The sequence below is a fragment of the Grammomys surdaster genome, unplaced genomic scaffold (assembly GCF_004785775.1).
Source record: "Grammomys surdaster isolate TR1022 unplaced genomic scaffold, NIH_TR_1.0 126158, whole genome shotgun sequence".
Classification (NCBI taxonomy): Eukaryota; Metazoa; Chordata; class Mammalia; order Rodentia; family Muridae; genus Grammomys; species Grammomys surdaster.
Genome location: NW_021620966.1, coordinates 193,205 through 220,023, shown reverse-complemented (window position 1 = coordinate 220,023; position 26,819 = coordinate 193,205). Strand labels below are relative to the sequence as shown.

General features: G+C 38.9%; 1 protein-coding gene across 2 annotated transcripts in view; it reads left to right on the top strand.

Moving 5' to 3' along the window:
* The first annotated feature begins 547 nt into the window (after positions 1 to 547).
* LOC114612431 (chitinase-like protein 3) overlaps positions 548 to 26,819 on the top strand; it is a 64,453-nt gene continuing 38,181 nt past the window's right edge. For both annotated transcript variants that reach the window (XM_028757415.1, XM_028757414.1), the window contains exon 1: positions 548 to 819. In XM_028757415.1, coding sequence (XP_028613248.1) covers positions 723 to 819 — 97 coding nt within the window. In that variant the 5' untranslated portion in view covers positions 548 to 722. The remainder of the gene's footprint in view (positions 820 to 26,819) is intronic.

Below are 26,819 nucleotides of genomic sequence, written 5' to 3'. Positions count from 1 at the left end.
TTGAGCTCAGATTGTCATGTTTGGTGAAAAAATACCTTAACCTACAGAGCCATCTCTTCAGCTACACAATTTACTAAGAGTCAACCTTCCCCATCTTTTATCTTTACATCTTTACATCTCGTTCTGAGACATCTTCATGTCACTGCTTGTTATTTCCTGAGTGCCTTACTGCTGGGTCTTTGAGGCTATCTGAACATGAACCTGTCTGAATTTAGCCCTCCAAGGAGTTTTCATACTCAACACAACTCCCCCAGATATTACAAAGACCAAGGGAAATGGTTGATAAGAGCAGAGTTTAAATAAGAGTACTGGAGCTAATATTATTGCCAAATAATCCCAATACAAATGTTAGTTGCACAACAGAGCTCACGAGTGTCCTTGCATGTGAGAGGAAGCAGAATATAGTAGTAGTCAGCAGCTGGTGGACCACACGAAGGATGTGAGGTCTGAGTAGCAGCCACGCTGCAGGCAGTGTGAGAAAACATGAGCACCAAGTTCCCAGGGTGTATGTGAACGTGCATTTCTTTACAAAAAGGCATAGGGAGTGGGTGTGCGGTGTTGGTCTGCCGTACTCAGAGGAAACCAAATGCAAATTGCTACATTTTGTAGAGGTCTTAGTTTTCAGTCTCCTTTTGTTATGAAGTTGGAGACTTGCTGCAAGAAGCTGGGCACCAAGTGGAGGCCAAGGCTGTTTAGTAGCCTGCTTTAGTGAAGGAGGTGGAATGCTCACCACAGCACTAACCAGAGGAAGTTGTCTGTTCCTCAAGGTCTTTGTGAGACTTCCGGTCGTTGCATCTGATGGAGCAGTTTGTGCCAGAGGTGAGTCCTCACTTGAATCGTTCTGAAGACAGAGATGGAGAGGCAAGAAGGACTGTGAATGATCAATCAACTGTCTCTCATGTTGCCTTTGAGCTCCATGCTGACTGGGGGTGGAGGGGAGGGCAACCTTTGCAAAAAGAAGATAGAACACAAAGTGTTGGGTCAAGAACTGCTGAAGCTAAATCCTGGTCTGCCGTGCGAAAGCTTCTTGGGAAACTCCTTCCCTGCAAAATGGGAAGAATGTAATGCGTATTGACTGTGAGGGTGTCTTAACATCCTCATTTTAATTTCTGCCATTCTTCCAGTTTCCAGGATTGCTTTATCCTTCCTCAGGTATTCCTGTTTCCAAAAAAACTTAAAATTCTGATTGTGTTTCTTGTCTTTTTTTTTCTCTTTTCAAAATTAGATTCTGATACCTAATCAGAATTTAAGTGACCACTCAAATGTTTTTCCAAATGCTTACACACACACACACACACACACACACACACACAGCGGGGGAGGGGGAGATAGATTCTCCTTTCAGCTTTGAAATACACACCATTTCTCGCCTGCTTATATACATCATTCACTTGGTACTTTCCTTGTGTCTTTGGATAACTAAACTGGCCTCCCATCTTCTACATGGATCAGTGAGTGATAAGGGCAGCAGACCACCCTTTTCATAGTTACAATGCCACTGCATTATAACTTGAAATGGTGCATGTCTCCATGTCCCTCCCAAAGTACTTCTATAAGCTTATTTATGAAATCTTCCAGACTTACAGAGTTGTTGAAGATTTTAGGGTATGATCCTGGGTCCTGCACAACCTAGCCCTCACAACCTAGATTCAACCTCCTGTCCTAACTGGGCCAATTAAAGAGAAGAATAAGTAATACTGCAAGTAAAAAAGGAGATTTAGTCACAGTGGACACATTGGAGGAGGAACAGAGAAGTCCTTCCAAGTCATCCGCAGGGTACTGATATGAAACTTAGGTTTAAATAGAAGGCCAGAGACATGCATAGCTAAGCAAACATGGTCCAAGTTTTGTCCCACCCACTATTGACCCCTCATTGTTTCTCAGCTCCAGTCTCCTAACAGGTCTGGCAAATTGAAGAACCATGTGAACTGTTTTCCTGAAACAAAATTCTTTTTTTTTTTTTTTCTGGCTGGCACCAGGGCATTAGCTTTTCCCTTCTTGAAACAAACATATTCCTGGGGAAACAAAAATATTCCTGGGGAAATTCCAATTCCTTAAAGTCTCTTGTTTCATTAATGTGATAGGCAAAAAGGAGGGGCACAACTGTCTCTTTACAACTGTCTCAAGGTTTTTTTGTTTGTTTGTTTGTTTGTTTTTACACTTCCACGTGTAACACATCTTCAAATGTGTTGGACACATTTATAGCTGCCCTAGGATGTGTGTAGCCTTTAGGTGGCATGTTGAGCATATCTAATTCACAACATTAGGACAGTTACAAAGATGCCATTATGCCAATATACAACCAACAGACCTGTGAACATGTGGGGTGGAGGAGATACTTTGTAATAGACCAAAGAAATTAACCAATGATAGAAATCACTCTCCAGGCTGGGATATTATCTGCTTGACCTTGTATTTGCAAAGGTCTTGTAGATGTTATCTCAATAGCTGTGAACTCATCTATGCAACTGCTCTGTTGTAGGTGAAAAACACTATTTCATAGTAATTGTCTGCTGCCCAAGCTCTTAAAGTCTCTCCAAACATACCTTAGTTCCTTTTAACTGCCATTTACATTTGACCTCTGTCTGACCTACTAGATAAAAAACTCTTAGAATGCAAAGCTAAGCTTGAAAGATGTCCAGATTCCATGAGCCCTAAAGCTAAGAATGTTATAAACACCTGAATCTGATAGGAGAGATTACCCTAAGTTGTAGCTTATCTACCTGGTGACTCTCTTGATATATTCTGTAAATAAATGCATTTATGACTTTATTTTGTTTTGTGGTTTCAACAATTGGAATCATCTCTTTTACAATAGAATGCTGATCTTTATGGTACTTTCTAGGCCAAGTCAGTTATATTGATACAGAATAATAGTCTTATTTCTTGTAAAGCATGGCTAACAGTTTATGTGGCTAGATCCTAGTTGGCTTCAGTTTCAGTTTGGAATCCAGAAGTACTTCATTTCATTAAACAGAAAGGGCTAGCAGAAGAGACTACTTTTATAGCCAGAAGCATAAAGCAGAAAAAGAACAAAAAGAGAATTGGCCATTTCAGTGATATTTTCCTTACAGACAGGGTCAACAAGACATAACAGTACCAAAATACCTGATTGTATTACCATTAGTGGCTTTGATTGTCATTTTATGTAAGACTTAAGGAAGAGAGACTTTATTGCTGTGAACAAGGAAGCTAACATGTTTGAGAATTTGCACACAATGCCTTTCTCCTCTGATTTCTTAGAAGGTTGGTAAAAAGCTCAGGTTCCTTTGGAATTTTATTATGAGTGATTCCATTTTGATTTTAGACTGTTTTATTAGGGCTTAATGTATTTTAGTTGAATCTATGGAATACTGTAATTTTATTTATCTATTTATATGTTTGTTTTTGAGACAGGATATTACTATCTAACCCTGGCTTACCTAAAACTCACTATGTAGAATAGGATGGCCTTTAACTCACAGAGATTCACCTGCCTCTGCCCACTAAGCACTGGGAGTAAAGGTGTGTGTCACCACAATTTTCTGGAGTACTGTAATTTTAAATAAACATGTTAACATCTTTCTTCTGAGTTTTTTGATATAATATAATGGGATTTAAACTGGTTGTTAAAAGCTTTCAGAAAACTTTTTGTGTTCTGGGTAAAAAGGGACAGAGTTAACTGGCCTGACTTGTTTTGTCCTTTTGCTGTTCCTGCTGGTTTGGGAACTGACATTGCGTGTAGAAGTACAGCATCAAGCTTGAGACAAGAAAACACAAGGAAAATGGGGAAAGAAATCATTTGTGAAAGTTCACAAGGTGGTTTGAATGTTCATAGGCTCATGTGCTTATTTGGTCCTCAGTGATGATGCTGTTTTGGGATGTTGTGGACCCTTTTGTACATGAGGCCTGACAGATGTAGGGCCACAGAGACTCAAGGTTATAAGACAGGGTTAGAGAGTTATAGCCCACTTCTGGCTCCTCTCTGCATCTCTGTTGCCTGATAGGTTGAGATGTATACATCAAGCTGCAAGGTCCTGTCATCACTGATGGCACCCCAGATGTCATTCATCTCCATGAGACATGAGCAAATCAAATCCTTTATCCCTAAAATTGCCTTTCATGAGGTGTCTGGTTGAGTGATGAGAAACTGGTGGGCCTTGATACACAAAACAGATAAACACAAGCAGTTCTGCAGTACATAAGATTCTGTGCTAATTGACACCTAGGTTTTGGCCCTAAGACGTGGCTGAAAGGTAATGTGTACAGACATAGGCAGCACTCTTAGCTTTAAATCGAAAGCATAAACATACTCTGTTCATCTATCATCTCAAAAATTTTCACCATTCGTGGCCTCTAACTTTTCACTGCTAACCGTTCACTGCTACTAACCTAGTCTAAACCTAACCTAGTCTAAATCTCTGTCACTCACAATAATGCAGTATTCTCTTTGTTATTTATTTTGTGGTATCTCACATGAGTAATTCCAGCATTTGAGATGAAGAGGTAGGATAAAGAGAAGTGCAAACTAATCCTTTTCTATACATTGGGTTTCAGGATATCCTGGGCTTCATGACACTCTGTCTCAATAAATGTCTCAAAGGAAAAAAAGTATCCAAGGCAGCTCTATACAGGCCACTGAATCTCTCTATTGTTTCTTGCTCTCTAGTATTCTGCAGTACCACTTCCAGACATCTCAGTCTCATAATACTTGAATTCTTGTCTCCTCTGTTCACTGGGATGTCTATACAGCTATTCCAACCTTTTTTGCATTGATCTTAATTCTAAGTTGAGGTAGCAGTAGGACTTGTTTCATTCATTATTCTCTTCTCAGGGACCAGGTATCAAAGGCTAGAAAATAATGGTGGTATGTATCTATCTAGTTCTCTAGTTTTATGGTGTAAAGCTTCTTTCATCATGTCTGTAGGCAACTAGAAGCACTTATCAGATATGTGTAATATTTAGCTTCTATTCTAGTTACCTGGATCAGAGTATGCTGGCATGTGGTTTTCAGTGAGAACAGTTCTTGTTTCAAAGGAAATAAAAGTGTTTACTTTGAGCAAATATGAGAGATCCCGGGCCAGAAACAAGTACATAAGTTTCTTTTTCTTACAAATTTGTAAGTGGTTACCATGAGCTTCTGTTAGTCACAGAACAAATAAATGTCAGACGTCAAAGACCAATGCATGTACCAAATACATTGGTAGGCACATTAGATAAACATGTTACAGCAAAGTAAGAGAAATCTCTGCCTTGCTTTACAGCATATCTGATGATATCCTTAACTCTTGGCTTGGTGGATATTAGTTTCTTTTGAGAGCATGTTTCAAAGGTCTTTCTTGATAGTCATAGGAAGTCTTAGGTAAAATACAGAGCTCAGTAATAAAAGGCTATTAAAAGGACTAAAAATAGCTCAAGATAACTTTGGTTCTGCAACATTTTAGTTCTCCACAATGAATCCCAAACAAAGTTCCCAGAATCCCAAAGTTCCCAGAATCTTCACACAGATAAAGCTTTTGGGGGGGGGGGGGGAATTCAAGATCTTGTAGTAGAGGGAGTGAACCTCAAGCAGGGAAGTTTTCAGAGCAAGATGTAGATTGTAGGTGTTTTACATTGAAGGTTGTTCTTCTTACTTACTCCTCATCATCCCTCCCCCAGCTTGGCTGCTGTAAGCACTCATCCGCTCAGTTACTGTCACTTCAGTCTCTGCTCTCTAGCATGATTTTGTGTTCTGAATCAGCAAGGCCCCCTCTAATACCTTTCTAGACACCATTCATAATAACTGGAAAGGGTCTTTCACAGCCAAGTTCATAGACCACCCAGAAAAGCTGAGGCCTACCTGTTTCATTGTGTACCAATGTTGTGAGTTTTCTGATTCTCTCTATTTAGATGTCTGATTCTGATTCCCCGAAATCCCTTCACTAACAGTGAGCACATACTGTGGTCAGCATCACTTAAGAAAATGATATTCTTCCAAAAAGATTACAAGAAAGGGTAACTATTTGTCCCCAAACTAGTTATGTCTCAGACGATTATTTTGAATCCCTGATTCTTCTATCTATTCTGTTTCTATCCCTTAAGTGCTGAAGTAAGTGCAGCCATGCTTGGCTATACATGTTAACCAGAAATTCCTCTTCAGGTTGGCTGGCACAAACTAGAGAGTGTAATAGGCTGCCAGAGTGGCTACTGCAGCTTGTAATTTCATTATAATATCAGTTGTCTGCTAAGTGACATCTATCTCCCACTGTCATGGAAGTAGATGTTTGATATAACAATGTCTGTTTTGTGATTGGGTTACCTCACTCAGGATAATATTTTCTAGTTCCACCCATTTACCTAATAGTTTCTTGAATTCATTGTTCTTAATAGCTGAGTAGTATTCCATTGTGTAAATGTACCACATTTTTTGTATCCATTCTTCTGTTGAAGGACATATGGGTTCTTTCCAGCTTCTGGCTATTATAAATAAGGTTGCTATGAACATAGTGGAGCATATGTCCTTGTTATATGCTAGAGCATCTTCTGGGTATATGCCTAGGAGTGGTATAGCTCGATCCTCAGGTAATGCTATGTCCAATTTTCTGAGGAACCACCAGACTGATTTCCAAAGTGGTTGCACCATCTTGCAGTCCCACCAACAATGGAGGAGTGTTCCTCTTTCTCCACACCCTTGACAGCATCTACTATCACCTGAGTTTTTAATCTTAGCCATTCTGACTGGTGTGAGATGGAATCTCAGGGTTGTTTTAATTTGCATTTCCCTGCTGACTAAGGATACTGAACATTTCTTTAGGCGCTTCTCTGCCATTCAAGTTTCCTCAGTTGAAAATTCTTTATTAAGCTCTATACCCCATTTTTAATAGGGTTATTTGGTTGTCTGGAGTCTAATTTCTAGAGTTCTTTGTATATATTGGATATTAGCTCTCTATCCGATGTAGGATTGGTAAAGATCTTTTCCTAATTTGTTGAAAGTATCATCCTGAGTGAGGTAACCCAATCACAAAAGAACACACATGGTATTCACTCACTGATAATTGGATATTAGTCCAGAAGCTTGCAATACCCAAGATTCAACTCACAGACTACATGAAACTTATGAAGAAGGAAGACCAAGTGTGGGTGCTTCCGTCCTTCTTAGAAGGAGTAACAAAATACCCAAGGTAGCAAATATGGAGACAAAGTGTGGGACAAAAACTGAAAGAGGGACTGTCTGGAGACCATTCCACCTGGGTATCCATCCCATGTGCAGTCACCAAAGGCAGATGCTGATATGGATGTCGGGAAGTGCATGCTGACAGGAGCCTGATATATCTGTCTTCTTAGAGGTCTGCCTGAGTCTGACATATACAGAGGCAGATGCTCATAGCTAACCATTGAACTGATCAAAGGGTTCCCAATGGAGCAGTTAGAGAGAAGGAGCTGAAAGAGCTGAAGGAGCTGAAGAAGGAGCTGAAGGGTTTGCGGCCCCATGAGGAGAGCAACAATATCAACAATCCAGAGCTCCTAGAGTCTAAACCACCAGCCTAGGAGCACATAGGGAGGGACCCATGCTCTAGCTATATATTTAGGGGAGGATGGCCTTGTTGGGCATAGGTGGGAGATAAGATCCTTGCTCTCATGAAGGCTGGATGCCATGTGTGTGGGAATTCTAGGGTGGGGAGGTGGGAGTGGGTAGGTGGGTGGGGGCACATCCTCATAGAAACAGGAAGAGAGGGGAAAATGGGGTAAGGGGATAGATAACATCTCAAATGCAAATAAAATATCCAATAAAAAATGTCTGGAAAAAACATGAAAGGAATGAAAAGAGAATGTGTTCTATTTCATGGAAAATATCCACCTATTCCTAGAAAAGACAGGAATATAGCCAGGAAGGTCATACATACAATCCTGACACTATGGGAGTAGGGACAGCGGGATCAAGAGGTCAAGGTTAGTCTCAGCTACACAGCAGTTCAAGCCTGGCCTGAAGTTCTATCTAACTCTACCACCCTCTCCACCAATAAACAACACTCCTGTCCTTTACCAACATATTTTTCCTCTTCATTTCTTTCATGTGCAAACGTCTCACACCACAAAGGGTGGTCAAGTTGATTCATGAGTTTTTCTCTTTCTATTACTGGTCAAGAATAAACACATTCTTCACTGCCCAACTGGTCGTGTCACTAACTCCACAATCCTAAGTAGGGAAGGAAGATTATACTTGGGAGAAAAATTAGTAACACTTGCATCCAGTAAGCTAAACCTCCTCAAGGCTCCATTCTTGCCTGTTTCCGTATTTCCTTCACAAGTGACTGCTTCTGATAAACAGCTGGTGCCCCACACTGTGACTCTATCTGCTTCTTTAGAACACAACCTGTATCACAGGGCATGGATGCTGCCTGGGCTGTGGTAGCTATACCTGAGTCTAGGGAAAGGGAAATGACAATTAGGAGACTGTAACTCTTTAGATGTGAAGCATTGATAACACAGGCTTAAGCTTCTTAAAAAGCATGTTCCCTCACTTTCTCTTTTCCTCTTAAAATTTGAGACAAGATCTCATATCCTAGACTTGTTGTGGACTTGTTATACAACCCTAAGGGTGACTGACCTTGAACTCCTGGTCCTTCTGCCTCCATCTTCAGAGTCCTGGAATTATAGGAGTGACCCACTCTACTTGGCTTTTCTACCTTTTCAGTGTGATAGAAAATAAGAAAGAACATTCAGAAAATAAATGGAAGACAATATATACTTACTCAGTGGGTGGTTTGAGCTGTGTAATGCACCAAATGCTTTTCATGTATTATCACATTTATCCTTCCAAGTAGTCCCACGAGGTGTATACTTTTTTTTTTCATTACTACTACTACTGCTACTGTTACTACTACATCCTGACTAAAGTTTCCCCTTTCTCCTCTCCTCCCAGTTTCCCATCTCACCTCCCTTTTGTCTCCTCCTCCCCATCTACTTCTCTGTTTCTCTCCAGAAAAGGGCAGGCCTCCCACAGATATCAACCACACATGGCATATCAACCTGCAATAATACTAGCAATTTCCCCCCATGTCAATGCTGGATGAGGCAACCCAGTATGATGAAAAGGGTCCCAAAAGCTGGCAAAAGAATCAGAGACAGCCCCTGTTCCTACTGTTAAGAGTCCACAAGAATACCAAGCTGCACAGCTGTAACATGTATACAGAGAGCCTAGGTCAGTCCCATGCAGACTCCATGGTTGGCAGTTCAGTCTCTGGGAGCCCCTATGAGCTCAGGTTAGTTGATTCTGTGGGATTTCTTGTGGTGTCCTTGACCCCTCTGGCTCCTACAATTCTTTTTCCCACTCTTCTGGAGTATTCTCAAGCTTTGCCAAATGTTTGGCTGTGGGTCTGTTTTTATCAGTTTCTGGATGAATCCTCTCTAATGACAATTGGACTAGGCACCAATCTATGAATATAGCAGAATATCATTTCATTGATCTTTTCCCCAGTGATGTTTGGTTCTATCCTAGGTGTCTGTATCCTGGCCCTCCACCCAGTGTCAGGGGTGGGATCCCTCTTGTGGCATGAATATCAAGCTAGACCAATCATTGGTTGGTCACTCCCACAATTTCTTTGCTGTATTTACCTCAGAGTAACATGTCAGGACAAATTGTATGTCAAAGATTTTCTGGCTGGGCTGGTATCCCAGTCCCTCTGCAGGAAGCATTGCCTGGTTAGAAGAGATGGCTCTGTATCCCCTATCTCTAGGAGTCTTAGCTAGAATCATACTTGTAGATTCCTGAGAGTTTCCATTGCACTAAGGTTCCTAGCTTGTCCCCAGGATTCCCCCAGTTGCAGTTATTTCTCCCAGTACTCTCTTCTTCCGTGTTCTCTCCATTTGATCTTTCCAGTTCCTGCCCCTGCTTCCACCCACAATGTCTATTTTATTTCCACTTCCAAAGGAGTTCATGCATCTCTCCTTGAGCCCTCCTTGTTACTTAGTTCCTCCTAGTATGCAAATTATAGCATGACTATCCTTTACTTTGCAGCTAATATCCACTTATACATGATACCACGTTAATCATTCTGAGTTAGGGTGATTTTTTTCTAGTTCCATCCATTTGCCCACAAATTTCACAATGTTGTTTTTAACAGCTGAGTAATACTCCATTGTGTTAACGCACCACACTTTTGTTATCCATTCTTCAGTTGAGGGACATCAAGGTTCTTTCCTATTTCTGGCTATTATACATAAACTTGCTGTAAGCAAGCTCTACTACAGATCTATAGTAATAGAAAAGCATATCTGATTTTTAACATAGAAGCCAAAATGATACAATGGAATAAAGAAATACATTCTGCTGGTCTAACTGGATGTTGGCATGTAGAAGAATGTAGGTAGATTCATATCTCTAAACTTGCCCAAAACTCAAGTCCAAGTGGATCAAAGTCCTCAACATAAAACCAGATACACTGAACCCGAGAAAAGAGTAATTGATGATTAACCTTAAATGCATTGGCACAGGAGACAATTTTTTAACAGAATACCAATAGCACAGGCACTAATATTGACAATAAGTGGGATCTCATGAAACTTAAAAGTTTCTATAAGGTAAAAGATGCCATCAATAGGAAAATGGTAGCCTATAGAATGGAAAAATATCTTCACCAACCCTACATCTGACAGAGGACTAATTTCCAAAATATATAAAATCTCATGAAACTAGACATAAAAAACAGGCAATCCAATTAAAAATGGGGTACACAGCTAATTAGAGAATTAGCAACAGAAGACTCTCTAATGGGCAAGAAGCGCTTAAAGAAATATTCAATATTCTTAGCCATCAGGGAAATGCAAATCAAAGTGACTCTGAAATTCCATCTCATACCTCTCAAAATGGCTAAGGCCCACAACTCAAGTGGCAGCTCCTTATGTTGAGGATGTAGAGTGAAGGGAAAACTTCTCCATTATTAGTAAGAGTGCAAACTTGTACAAACACTTTGAGAATCAATATGGAGCTACTTGTATTGTGCCCAATTCATCAAGAACTTGATACATCCTGTCTTGCAACTAAGTTTGTACAGAAGCATAGTGAATGAGGATCCTCAGATCCTGTTAGTGTCCATTCTGTCTTCTGTAGCATGAGTCCCCAGAGGTTTTGCCTCATGACTGGCTGTGCTTACATCCTCCTCTCTCACTTTCTTTTTCAACTCTCAGTTTTGAAGATCTCACAGCCCTCCCTGATCTAGCATTAGAAGGAGATCAAAGATACATTCAGTAACAATCCCCCACCCCAAAACATAGACAGGAAGAAGATCTCAGCCCACATCCTGTGTTTAAACAAAGTTCTCATGGGTGAGTGAGTCAACACAGGCAAATGTTTATGAACATCCTTCAGTTCAAAACCAACCACTGTACCTGGCTTCCAATAAATCATCCATCATATGGCCAGCAATTGATCTATTGTATATAGAAACCAATAAAAAGCGGCACAGAGAATCATTTATTTGTTCTTGTACTTACTCACTTAATGACTTACTGAGGTCTTTCTTTTCTTTCTTCATGTTAGTAGGTAGGCTGTTGCTTAGGTAGAATAGACAAGCCAAGAGCTTTTCATCTTTCTACCTTTGCTCCTAGGCTTTAGGCCTATAGGTGTGCCCCACTCTGTATGTCAGACTCTGGTGTTTTGTTTGAAGCCCATATCCTAAATAGACTGGAGTGTGGATGAAGGAGCAAGAAATAGTCTTGGCTTCACATTCCACTTAGTGGAAGGGAAGAGATTAAAATCTATCATTACACAACCTTGTAATCACTTAGGCATGTACACACTGTACAAGAGATTTTTAGTTTAGGCTTGACAGTAACTTTTTATGCAGAAAGAGTTCACAGAAAAGATGAGTATGAGGGTAGGGGAAGCCCTGAAGAACAGTTTTGTTTTGTTTTTTTTTGTTTTTTTCTTCCTAGCTCTTTACTACAACTACATTTTTCATGTTCTCTGGGTGTAGTACAGCCTTGCAGGTCTCATCTGTCTTCAGATTTCTGTCTTTAAATTTTACTGTCCTTGCATTGGACAGAGGCCACTTTAAAACTCACTCTGGAGTCTTCTTTAGCTTTGTCCCTGTAGGCATTTCTGTCCTACCAACTTAACTCCTGCTAAGAAATTGGGAAATAATCTTAGGACAGTACACGGCATTGAACTGCCCATCACTGACCACCAGATGGTGTCATTACCCTAGTCTACCAACATAGCAAGCCATTCTGTCAGAAAATGGTAGAGAAATCACTGATGACTTTCTTTACTTTACTGAAGTTGAGTCTGATCAGCTGGTTAAAATACCAAGGCAGATGCCCTCAAAAACATACTAGCAAGTATGTGTTTATATGTGTCCATCCACAGTGATACATGTGATATACTAGAGTTATTTTTTTTCAGCTTTGTAGGAAATACCTACCAAAAGACAAGACTATCTCAGTTCAGGCTGACAAAAACTACCAAGTTCAAGTCAAATTATAGGGGTTTTTAACTTTAGGTTCTGTTTCAAAATGTAGATGAGGGGTCTTAGATCTCTGGTCATTTTTGTTCTCTTAAAAGTGATTTCTAAATTTTTTGTTGTTGTGAACATTTTATAATTGTTTATTCAATGAAAATGTATAGGTTTTAAATGTGCACAAACTAGTTGAAGGTGCCTGGAAACAACTCTTCCCACAAGACTCTACTTGATATTGATGGGAATCTGGGGAAACTCCAGACTCCAGTAAGTTCATTATAAAAGATTTTGGGCAGGATAGTTCTTGGAGTTTCTGTCAAGTATTCTAACTAAATTAGTTGTTAACAGTTGTTATACATCCTGGTATCACAATACATTTTACTTTGGATAAATAGTAGAATCATGAAGCCATCAATATACAATTATAAAATGTTTCATTTTATACTTTTGTCTGAGACAACAATATTTCATAAGTATTGATGCCTCTTAACATGGGTTGAGTATGATGGCCAAACCTTGCTCTCAGAATCTCAGCTCTGGTTCCAACCAATATTGGCCTCCCCTGAGATCTATGAGTCAGTATCTAAATGGAACATCTCTGGCCCTATCCATTATTTGGAGATCGCAGAAATGGCAGTGCCACCTCCCAGTCCATTCCATGCATGCTCTGTACTTGATACAACTGTACTGAAGTAAAAATAAATAAATCTAACCCAGGAGCTAGCAGCCAAATGGGAGATATTGGATGGAAAAGGAATAGACCATATGGGAGAAGCTTTGAAGTGACAGTGACATTCCATTTTTACTCCATGTTCCAGTGTAGTTTGTTGAAGGTGCAGCCCCAGCAGCAGTTGAAGTCTCAGAATGGAAGGAGTCATGCAGAGAAATTGAGGGCTGGAACCATGAAGTGAGCCTATGAGAGGCTATTGGTGAAGGTGCATCCTAGTTGTATCAGAAGTTTCCAGCAATTGGACATGACAGTATCATGTGATGATCACAAAGAATGGAAGCAACTATGGCGGTGGAGTCAATTGGAGCCTAGAAAGACAATATATGTGTTGCAGAGAACAGAGCTAGAGAGTTGACCCAAGCCACTTGGAGGAGCCCAGAAGACTGAGTGAATCCCTGACATTGGACCTTGAGATATTTACACTTTTGAAGTTTGTTTTTGCTGATTTGAGTGTGACTATGCCTGATTCCTCCCTCTTGAAATAAGGAAGTGTTTAGTTTTGACTTCACAGAGAGACTCCAACATTTAAAGACTTTAGACGTTAAAAAGATTGGTTATTTGAAAGAGACTGAATTTTAATGTGTTTAAATTCATAAAGTCTGTGGAATTTTACATCAAGGGGGTACAAATTGGTAAAGAAGAAATAAAGGTATCACTATTTGCAGATGATATGATAGTATACATAATCCACCCCCAAAACTCTACAAGACAACTTCACCAGCTGATAAACAACTTTAGCAAAGTGGATGGATATAAAATTAATTCAAATAAATCAGTAGTCTTTCTTTATACAAATGATAAACAGGCTGAGAAAGAAATTAGGGAAACAACTCCCTTCACAATAGCCACAAATAATATAAAATATCTTGGGGTAACTCTAACTGAACAAGTGAAAAATCTGTACAACAATAACTTCAAGTTTCTCAAGAAAGAAATAAAAAAAAAAGATCTCAGGAAAGGGAGAGAATGACCATGTTCATGGATTGGCAGAATTAACATAGTAAAAATGGCCATCCTACCAAAGAATGTACAGATTCAATGCAATCCCCATCAAAATCCCAACACAATTCTTCAAGGACACGGAAAGAGCAGGTCTCAAAAATCATCTGGAAAGGCAAAAAACCCAGACTAGTGAAAACAATACTTAACAATAAAAGAATGGCTGGGGGAATCACCATCCCTGACCTTAAGCTTTACTACAGAGCAATAGTGATAAAGGTTGCATTGTATTGGTTCAGATGCAGGCAGGTAGATCAATGGAATAGGATTGAAGTCCCAGAAATAAGACCACACACTTATGGGCACTTGATCATTGACAAAGAAGCCAAACATATACAATGGAAAAAAGAAAGCATCTTCAACAAATGGTGCTGGTCTATGTGACTGTTGGTATGTATAAAAATGAAAATAGAGCTATATGTGTCACCTTGCACTAGATTCAAGTCCAAGTGGATCAAAGACCTCAACATAAAACAAGATACACTGAATCTAATAGAAGAGAAAGTGGAAAAGAGCCTTGAACTCATTGGCAAGGGGGAAATTTTCTAAACAGAACTCCAATGGCTCAGGCTCTGAGATCAAGAATTGATAAATGGGACCTCATGAAAGTGGAAAGCTTCTGTAAGGCAAAGGACATAGCCAATAAGACAAATCAGCAACCTACAGATTGGAAAAAAAACGTCACTAACCCTACATCCGATAGAGGCTAATATCCAAAATATATAATGAACTAAGAAGCTAACCACCAAAAAACAAACAAACAAACAAAAACAAACAAACAAAAAACAAAACAAAAAACAAACAACCCAATCAGAAAATGGGGTACAAAACTAAATTGAGAATTGACAACACAAGAATTTGGAATGGCCGAGAAATACCTAATGAAATGTTCAAAGTCCTTAGTGATCAGAGAAATGCAAATAAAAAGACCCTGAGATTCCACCTTATACCAATCAGAATGGCTAAGATCAAAACTTCAGGCAACAACACATGTTAGCGAGAATGTGGAGAAAGAGGAACACTCCTCCATTGCTGGTGGGATTTGCAAACTCATACAACCACTCTGGAAATCAATTTGGAAGTTCCTCTCAGAAAATTGGAAATAGATCTACCTGAAGACCCAGCAATACCACTTTTGGGAATATAGCCAAAAGATACCCCCACCATGTCACAGGGGCACATGTTCTACTATGTTCATTGTGGCCTTGTTTGTGATAGCCAGAAACTGGAAACAACCCAAATGTCTCACAACAGAAGAGTGGATACAGAAAATGTGGTTCATCTATACAATGAACTACAACTCAATTATTAAGAATGATGACATCATGAGTTTTGTAAGGCAAATGGATGGAAATAGAAAATATCATCCTGAGTGAGTTAACTCAGACCCCAAAAGACATACATGGTATGTACTCACTAGTAAGTGGATATTAGCCAATAAAAAGTACAGAATACCCAAGATACAGTTCACAGAACTCAAAAAGGTCAGTAAGCTGAAGGGCCCAAGTGAGGATGCTTCAGTCCCACTTGGGAGGGAGAAGAAAGCAATCACAAGTGTTGGAGGGAGGGAGGGAGCAGGGAGGGAAAGTGGACAGGGTCAGGGGAAGAGGGGAACCTAATCTGGTATTGGGTGAGGGAAAAGGACTGAAGCCCTAAGGGCCAGCAGAAAGAATAAAAACAGGCAACCTCAGGAGGTCGGAGGTTGGAAGGACGCTCCAGAATTCACCAGAGACCTGGGAGGTGAGAGACTCTCAAGGCTCAAAGAGAGGACCAAAGATGAAATGTCAGACAGTAGGGAGAGTGAAGTTATAGAGCCCACCTCCAATGGGAAGATGGGGCATCCAGTGAGGGAGAGGGTTGCCATTCCACAGTCAAAACTCTGACTCACAATTGTTCTGTCTGAAAGAACTGCAGGGGTGGAAATGGACAGGAGCCTGAAGAAAAGAAAGTTCAGAAACAGTCTCAAAGTGGGATTCAGCTCAAGGGGAGGTCCCAAGGCCTGACAGTATTACTGAGGCTATGAAGTGCTCAAAAAAGGGACCTGTCATGACTACCCTCCAAAAGACCCAACAAGCAACTGAAAGAGTCAGATGCCGATATCTGCACCCAGTCAATGAACAGAAGCTACTGACTTCTGTGGTTGAATTAGGGAAATGCTGGAAGAAGCTGAGGAGGAGGGCGATCCTGTAGAAGGACCAGCAATCTCAATTATCCTGGACCCCTGTGATCTCTCAAACACTGGACCACCAAAACACAGCATACAACAGCTGATATGAAGCCCCCAACACATATGCAGCAGAGGACTGCTGGGTCTGGGTTTCGTAATAGAAGATTCACCTAACCCTCATGAGACTGGAGGCCCCAGGGAGTTTAGAGGTTTCATGGCATGGGGGTGGGGAATGGAGTGGGGTTGGGGAGTGGGGATATCCTCATGGAGACAGGGGACGGGGAGGAGGTATGGGATGTGGAACAGAGAGGGGAATAAAATTTGGAGTTTATAAATAAATAAATAAATAAATAAACAAACGTTATTTACATTTTTAAAATGTGAGATCTTAGGAAATATGAGAAAGGAAAGAGTGTAGCTTACTGATGATGTGTTTGTGTGTCACCTTGGAAAGGCATCAATCGTGCTAGTTTTATGTCAACTTTACTCAGTTAAAGTTGAGAGGAGGGAGCTTTTCTTAAGAAAATTTCTCCATGAAGTAAGGCCACAGGCAAGCATGTAGGGCATTTTCTTAATTAGTGACTAATGGGAAGGAATCCAACCCATTGTGGGTAGCACCATTCCCAGGCTGGTGGTCCTAGGTTTCATAAGAAAGCAGACTGAGTAAGCCACGATGAGCAAGCCAGTAAGCAGCATCCTTCCATGACCTCTCCATCAGGCCCTATCTCTATGTTTCTGCCCTGTATTGAGTTTCTGTATTGACTTACTTCTATTATCAACAATGATATGGAAGTGTGAGCCAAATAAATTCTTTTCTCCCTATTTTTTTTAAGAAGGAGGGATGAATATGAAGCTTGGATAAGCTTATAGGCATTCTAAGAATAGATACACAGGACTTCACAAAGCTCAGTAGTTGTTGGTATATAACTTTCATGTAGTCATACTACAGACTACCAATGACATCTGAGTCCATATAGTCTTTGTGGTCATACTACTAACTAGCAGTGACAAGGTGAACCCACACAGCCTATTCCTCTGTCCCCACCACGAGAAACTCATCTATTTCTCTAGTATGATTTATCTTTAATATTTTTAAAAAAGATTATAATTTAATAATAACATACTAAATAGCTTTATTAATAAAAATTTAGGATGATTTGATGTTTGCTATTAAAATGTTTTGCCAAGAATAATATCTGAAGTATTTACCTTGCCCAGCTGACCATTTAGTAGAAGAGCAAGACTTAGAGGAAAGGAATACACATTATTTTAAAAAGCTGTCTGCATTCTGTAGGATCTAATTCCAAGAACTTTTAGGCCATCTTTCTTGTTATAGATTGTAAAAAGATATACAAAAATATATAGCCACACCAGGAGTGTGATCTTCTCTTTAAATACTAGTGAAAAATGGCCATGATCCTTCTCGTAAATCTTTTAGATAATAATCATTGAATTTGAAACATTATTAACTGAAATTACTCCAAATTCATTCTACTTGGCATACATTTATTTGTTATCTCTTGGAGCTGGGATGTGCAAAGGCTTCTAATAAATAAACAGTCCTTTAGAACTCATATTTCACCATCTCCTGTACCTTTAGAATTTGTTGAAAGTAACTTTGAAAATGTCTGCCATATGAGAGGAATTATGTTACAAAGCTCCCAATAGCCCTTTGTATCTTCAAGAATATGCTTTGCTTTTTTGAGACAGGGTCTCATTATATAGCCCAGGATAGCTTTAAGCTGGAGCTCTTATGGTATCATGCTTTAGACTGCTGTGATGATGGCTTTGTGTTACTATCTGAATAATAAACCATTTCTCTTTTGTTTGCTTTAAAATTTTATCTCACTATTCCATTACAAAAGACTCTAAAATTAACAAAGTTTGTAAAATACTGATTTAGAGCAAGCAATGTCTTGTATAAGACTTAGTCCTATATAAAATCTATAGAAACTATATCCTAATGATTGAATTTTAAAGTCATACTTTTCATGTCATCATCAACTCAGCAGGACTAAAGAGGATAAATAAATTATTCTGAAAACAGTAAAATGACAACCTGCATAGACTTAAGTTCCTACTGTGCTTCCATCAGGAAAGAGATGGCTTTAATATCAGAAAATGTATAAACATAATACAACTAAAATCTAATCATGCAACAGGATGAGAGGAGAAAATGGATGAGTGATAAAACACAGAAAACAAAAACAGAGTCATCAAAACTGAGCCTTTCTTTTAGGACCATGCTGTGACACCATTGAAGAAAGTAGTGTTATGAGGCCAAGAAAAATACTGATTTGTATCATTAAAAATAAAAGTGATGTAAGAAAAATGACAATGTATAGAAGTGGTTTGTGATAACTGCCTTGTAGCTGTCAGAGTTATTAGAACCCCAAAGAAAAGGAAACCAGAGAAGAGCAAGGTTGCATCTATATTTATAGCTCACATGTGAGGATACTGAGCGTGGCCATGATTACCTGCAGAACTATAACCAGAAGTCTCTCCACTGGGTTTTTGTACCATTTGCAACTCTAATCATCTCAAGGGTTGCCAAGGTCATCAAGAGCTTTAAGTTCTACAGAAGATAAATCACTTATACAAATATTATATTATTACTATATTTTTTCACCTGTCTATTATAGTCTTTATTGTTATCAAATATTTTATACAATGCTTAAAGGTAGCTTGTAAAGTAAGCACTTGTATGTTAATTTTCCAAACTCAGAACCTGAAGCTAAGGAACATTTCCAATTTTCACCTCTAATAGGGAGTAGAATATAATTGTCAATCTCCATACATGTGGTTCCATTTACTGGTTTCATACTCTGTACCCTCAACTGGTTCACAAAAAGAAGCAATGCATTATCTGAATGGTACTAACAGAATTCCAGAGAAACAGAAGTGAGGATGGTGGTTGCTTCCAGCTGATACAGTCATAAAAGTTATGGTGAAATCAACTAAGATGGATCCTCAAAAGTGATAAGAAGTAGAAACAGAAGAAAATATTCTCATTCTAGTTGTCCACAATAAAAGGGTGAATAAAATAGTAATTTGTGCATGAATATTTAAAATGTGTGATTTATACTAAAGAATTAGAAATCAACAAAAATGTTGAGGCAAGATTGTAGAGTCCTGATGAAAGAAAATGACAACAGTTACTCTTTATAAACAATGGAGAGTTAGTGATCTCATCCCATCCCCAACAGAATCAAGGCCATAGTCAGTCTAGATTTAAAATTAAAAAAGAAACCTAGGGTGAGTTGTCACAGTGATTCTTATGGGAACCTTTCCTGCCCATTGTATTTGCAGTGGAGCTTTGTGATTGGGCAGTAGAAGAGGTAGGTGGAGCTAGGAGTTGGGAGGAGGGAGGAAGAAGAAAGGAGAAAGAGGAGAAGGAGGATAGGAAAGATGGCAGGAAATGTTACCCTCATGTCTCTAGCAGTTACTCATATCAAGGTTAGGTAACTGGGTTTACAATTCTAATTGTGTGAGCATCTTGTGCATTGAGTATTTCCTGATATATTAATCCTTTAGATAATCTTAAGCATTAAGAGTCTTATTTCTACTGGGTACTGGAATTGCTATATCTACCGCATGGGGGTGGCAAATACTCCCTGGACTGACTTTGGAGACTGGTTGTCATGGAGCTGATCAACAGCCATGCCAACATCTTGAGGGTCCCAGCCCAGCACTCCAGACAAGCTGGGGCCTCCATTAGAGAGGGAACATGGCAGCCAGACCAGCAGCTAGCTGAGCCACCTGCCTTTTCTACTACCTCCCACTACAAGTGATCATCTCTGAGAACACTAGTGGGAGTGGGAGTGGGACAGAGAATCCTGAGAAGACAGACTCCAAGACAATTAGTCAAAGGGAATTGCAGACATCAGTGGCCAGTCAGTTGGGGAACTCACAAGGGGCTGATGCATCAATAAGACTGCTGTAGTAGGATGTTAGCTGACAAGGAGAACTTCAAATCCATCTACACAGACATGGATTTGAGGAAGAACCTGGCTTAGAAGAAAGAACCACCTAAACAATCCCATCTATTGATCACAAGGTCTAACTACCAGGCATATAATGTTGGATACTGTGAACAACTATACCTGTGGATGTGTCATAGAGAAGGGAGGTGAATAATCACAGTGGAACTGAGCAAAGCCTTCTTCAGGGGTAGTGGTCTGGAACACAATAAATAGTACAGAAATGAGAAAATTAAACAAATTAAAGGACATATCAAATGTAAAGACAAAACATATAGACTACAATCCCCTATTCTTTTTCTCAAAGAAGGAACTTATTTTCACAATGAGAAAATAATTGACTTCAATAAATGAATGCACATAAAGTTAAATGTTCCTGCATGATAAAGAGTGAATAAAATATTTAGTTGCTTTTTAGTCCAAGAAGAGAGTAGAGCCTATTTTGTATAAGTCATCTTGATTTGTTCAAGTGACTCCATTATAAAGCTTGGTTCTTGGGCTTGAGTCCAATTTTCCTTTCAAGGCGAGTTGCTTAGAAGAAGCTAAGATCAGTCCATGACCTGGATGAAGCAGAGACCAGCAGAACTTCCTGAAAGAGACAGAGCAGCCAAGTTGCCTGGAAAAGGCATAGAGCAGCTTGGCTGCATGTAAATGACAGAGAAGACACATGGAACATACTCAGGCCAACTGAGATGTCTGGAAAAGAAACTTTCCAGTATGTTGACTTGTGTGCAGGTTGTGCAGTTCACTTCAGATTTCATGACCTGTCACCCTTGCTGAGGTAAGGTTTTGGTGATGCCACTGACTTTCAGTCATTTCTGTTCCTGTAAATAACCTTTGACTCATATTCTTGTAAATAACCTCAATAAAATTAATAGCTCACCAAATTGGACTTTGGTGATATCTGTATTTTTAATCTGTTATCTGTTTCCTTAACTGGTTTGATGGACACTTGTTTATGTCTCCCAGAAATAATGTCACACAACTTCATACCAGGAATGTGAACTAATTTCTGTGATTTGGATATCCTCTGTGTTTAAAGTTTGATATAGTTTAACAAACAAAACAAAACATACAAAACAAAATCTAATCCTGAAACAACCTGACAACATACTAAAAATATATTTTGGTCCTCCTCCAGGGTCTACTCTGATAAATATAGTCTCCATTCTCAATGAGGAAATTTCTCTTTGCAACAGAAAGACTACTACAGAAAATCATAATCAATCAAAATACAGACATGTAGATTCCAGCCTTAGATATATATTCAACACACTCCAGCATCTAAGACGTAGGGGACATTGCAGAAAGGGTACAGAAAGAGTGTAAGTGACAGGAAGTTTGCTGTGACATTGTGTCTTTTACTAATCTCAGAAGCTATACTCATAAAATCTCACCAACATGGACTACTCAAATTAACAATGATGATGCCAATCAAAAATACCACATTAAATGCAGAAAAACCTCATGAACACTCAATCTGACAGGAGGAACTATAGGCAACTGAGAAAAGCTGGAAGCAGGAGAGGTGGTCTTCCCTAGTGAAGAACACAATAACTGGCTGTCTAGTGCCAAATTATCTTAAAAATATCCATACAAATAACATTATATGGACTGAATAGGTTATATTTAGGAACACATATGTGCATAAATATATACATGTAATAATAACTAATAAAGAGGCCATGGATTTGAAGGAGAATGGGGTGGAGTATAAAGGCTGGTTTGGAAGGATGAAAGGAAGAGAGAAATGTGATTAAATTATAATGTAAAAATTGCTTTAAAAATACATTCCAAATATGATGGCCTGTGAATTAAATTGTAACACTTAGAAGGTAGAAGCAGAGTTATAAGAAATAAAGGTCATTCCTGGCTACACAGCTAATTCAAGACTAGTCTTGGCTGCATGAGACCCTATCTAAAAATAGATAAATAAAATATCAGTGTTAACCACAGAAACTCACAGGAAGGTATAATGACTTCTCTGTGAGAGAATGTTTGAATATATAATTTTACTGAGTCAGGAAAATAAGTCTTCTCTGGGAGGGGACAGAAGAGATGTTACCACCCATACTCAGGATCAGCTAGATATGAACACACCTTTCCCAAGTAACACAAGGATCTTAATATTTTTTGTGTCTGTTTCCAAAGAAGTAAAACAAGGAAATCAACAATGTTTACCTCACAGAGTTTGAGTGAAGATTCATAAACAAATAAATGTAGATTATTAGAAAAAGTATTTACTGCTTAGGTGTCAGTAAGGATTACTAATCACTGGCATTAAGTGTGGGAAAAGGGCTTAAACACACAGAAATCAGGATTCATCATATTTGGTTTTAACCAGATAGTAGCAATGGTTTTCAAAGTTATTTACTTCTCTCGCAGAAGGATAGATTACTTCTAGGAATATCTTCATCACTGATGTGTCTTCCAGTTATTACTTCACTTCAATACACAAAGTTCTCTTCTTAATCTCCCTCCCTTTGAGACATCACCAGGAAACCTGTAGTTTCCCCAAAAATCTGTAACTCCCTGAGGACGTTCTTTGTAAAAGCTGCTCTGGCTCTTTAGAGTTTTAGACTATGCCTACACACTTATGTGCTAAGCCTTGGTCAGGCCAGATACCTTTCTCCTGATGATACTGATTCTATTCATATGTTTACTTGATTAAAATCTTTTCTGAAACTCATAAAAAGATCTTCACCATTCAATACATGATTTGTTCATCATTAGATGCTAAGGATATGGACACGCTACATTCTGAAAAAACTACTAGAAACTACAATTCTGTAGTTTCAATACCTCCATGTCTGGAAATTTATTGGACAGCATAGGCTAAACAATGCTCATAATGGTCTGATACATATAAATATTTTTCTTTGTCTAATTTATTGTGATTTCCCCACTAGAGAAATAGATAAGATTCCTGTCTTCTTGTATAAGTGGTATTAGAAAAAATGTTCTAGAATAAATAAATGGAAAATTACTGTGAATCATAGTAGCAGAGAATCATGGCTTTTGAACAAATTTCCAGATGAATGAATTTAAAGATATAGAATACTGAGAAAGTTTATGAATACTTTTTCTTCAACAATCCCCTAAGACTTATGGACCCTTATTAGGCTAACTGCATTGGGACAAATGAAATAATGACACATATTTGGAACCTACTAGACACTGACTTTGAATTGATGATTCAGAGCACTCCCCAAGTGTTCTGTGGTCCTCCAGTTGAAGTGGAGACTCAAAGAGGACAAGTCGCCAATGGAATTTAGCTAAGGTTACTTATAGCTGGTTCAGTAGATCTTCAAACTTATCATGTGGTTATTTTCACAGTCTCAGAATACATAATTGGGATAGATATGTGTAGAAGTTGCATTAATTCACACATCGATTCCATGACCTGTAGAATGAAGGCTTTTTATGGTTGGAAAGCCTAAAGAAAAGCCATTTAAACTGCCTCTACCCACAGTAGTGAACCAAGACAGCATTATGTACACAAAGAGATTATAGGGCTTGAAAGATTCATGGTGGTAGCTATACTACATCCCCCATTAAACTCTATTAGAGTTATGCGGAAGACAGAATGGTTAGTTGATTATTAAAAATTTAAATAATGATAACAGTTGCAGCTGCTATACTAGATCTATTTTCCTTACTTAAGCTGAATATTAAATATCCTAGTATCTGGTAGGCAGCTACTGTTGCTGTCTTTTGTCCCCTTGATATTTGTATGAACCACCAGAAACAATTTGCTTTTATCTAGAAAGGTCTGGGAACATCTTCACCACTTGACCTTAATGATGTATTAATTTTCTAGACTTTTCTCCCCATAATGTAGTTATCAGAAATCTTGATCTCCTATCTATTCCACAAGGATATTGCACTAGTTCATTATATTGGTGACATTATGCTGATTGAACCAAGTAAGCAGTAGGTAGCAACCACTCTGTACTTGTTGATAAACTATGTCTACATCAGACGATGGCAAACATGTACTGGCAGGTTTTATGTGTCAACTTGACACAGTCTGTAGTTATCACAGAGAAAAGAGCTTCAGTTGAAAAAATGCCTCCATGTAATCAGGTATAAGGCATTTTCTCAATTAGTGATCAAGGAGGGAAGACCCATTGCGGGTGGTGTCATCCCTGGGCTGGTAGTCATGGGTTCTATAAGAAAGCAGGCTGAGCAAGTCATGGGAAGCAAGCCAGTAAGTAACATCCCTCCATGGCCTCTTCATCAGCTCCTGCTTCCTGACCTGCTTGAGTCCCAGTCCTGACTTCCTTTGGTGATGAACAGCAATATGAATCTGTAAGCTGAATAAACCCTTTCTTCCCAATTTTCTTCTTGGTCATGATGTTTGTGCAGGAATAGAAACCCTGACTAAGACACATGTCTAACTAAAATTAAAGGGCCCCATTATTCGGTAAAATGTCTAGTTCAGGGGTGTGGGGCATTTAGAGATATTCTTTCTAAAGTGACAGGTAAATTGTTGTACCTGTACTCCACCATTAAGAAGAAGCACAATATATGTTAGTATGCCTATTTAAATTTCTGTAGCAGCATATTTCTTACTTGCATATATTATTCAGGCTCATATATTAAGGAACTTGGAAAGCTGATAGTTTTTAGTGCAACCTGAAGTAGGAGAGAGCTGTTGAGCTGACAGGTCCAGGCTGGGGGGAGGGGTTGGTACCAAAGGTGGGCTTCTCCCTTTTTGAGGAGCTAACGTGTAATAGCAGGAGGAATTTAAAAGAGCAGAACTTGGAGGAGAGGAGGGAGGAGGGTCTGTGATTAGAATGTAAAGTGGATAAAAGATAAATTATTGAAAAAGAAGTAAAAAACAAGGAATGAAACACAGACACTTCTTATTGCTAATGCAACATCAGTCACTTGTCACAAATACTGCTTTGCCACAGGTGTCTAGATCCAGGTCATCATCTTCTGCTGCCTTGTATTTGGTTCTTTTGGCTGGTAGCAATGTTGGGACCAATGTCCAGATTGTTCCTTTTTCAATTATCTGTGATTTTAAACTTTATATGGTCCTGTATATTCGTATTTCAAACAAAGAATCTTAATTACTTCTTTTTAGAGTAGCTAATTCTCTCAGTTTAGAGGATAGAGACCATTGCCACCCAAGTACAAAAAAAAAAAAATTAAAAAAGGAAGGAAGGAGAAAAGAACCTGACAATAGTTTTCAAAGAAAATAAGTCAATAAAATGATTCTTAATGATATTTCTTAGAACACACACACACACACACACACACACACACACACTATATATATATTTATATATGAAATCAGAGCCTATCCCAATCATTATCAGAACAGCTTCCTCCAGTAACTAATGGGGGAAGAGGCAAAGACTCAGAGCCAAACATTTTCTCAGGGAATCCTTCAGGGACCATAGCTGACAGAATAAACTAAGCAGGGCTCATAGGTGATCACAGAGACTGAAGTAACAATCAGGGAGACTTTATGGGTCTGATCTAGGTCATCTGTATATTTATTATATTTGTGTATTTTAGTATCCTTGTGGGACTCCTAACAGTTGGAGTGGGGGCAAGCTCTGATTTTCTTTTGCCAGTTCTTGGGAGTTTCCTCCTACTGGGTTGTCTCTTCCAGCCTTGATATAAGGGTTTGTGCCTAGTCTTATTTGAACTAGATATGCCATGTTTGGTTGATTTCCCTGAGGCCTTCTCTTTTCTGAAGGGAAAAGGAGGAGGGGTATATCTGGAGAGAGGGGAAGGGGAAAAGGGACTGGGAGAAGTGGAAGGAGGGGAAACTACTGGTCAGGATGGAGTATAGGAGAGAAGAATAAACAAACAAACAAACAAACAAACAAATATTAAGTTAGGTATAGTGACACATGCTTGCTATTTCTGTGCTTGTAATTTGGAGGCAGGAGAACCAGGACTTCAAGAATATCCTTAGTTACATACCGAATTTAAGGGTATATATGATCCTGTTTCAAAAAACAAATTCTAACAAGGAGAAATAATAAGTATGTTTGCCTGTGCTCTGTTTCAGCATGTTTAAATCTGAGATCTTACTGAACTTGTAAAACATTTCTCTGAGTGATGACAGAAGAGGCAGATCATGGAAGGAATGAGACAAACACATCTCACATGACACAAGAATTCTTGACTCCTGATGTTAAATTTATTTCCCTATGGAAGAAAAGATATGGCTATAAATACTAGATAAAACTATATCATAACCCATTCTATGTCTCCTTACAGATGAGAAAATGGAAGAAAACCATATTAACTTTCTTGTTTTGTTAAGATGAGGATTAGGGAACAAATAAATAGAAACTTCCAGAATAATGCTTGGTTCTTACGTGCTAAGTAAGCATTGATTAATTGCTATTATCAACATCAACAGTGGGCTCAAACACATGGAGGTCAGAGCTAACCAGTCTTATATTTTTATTAGTTTTTAGGTTTACTTATTTTTATTTTATGTATATGCATGTTTCTCCTGAAGGAATGTCTGTATACCATATATATATATATATATATAT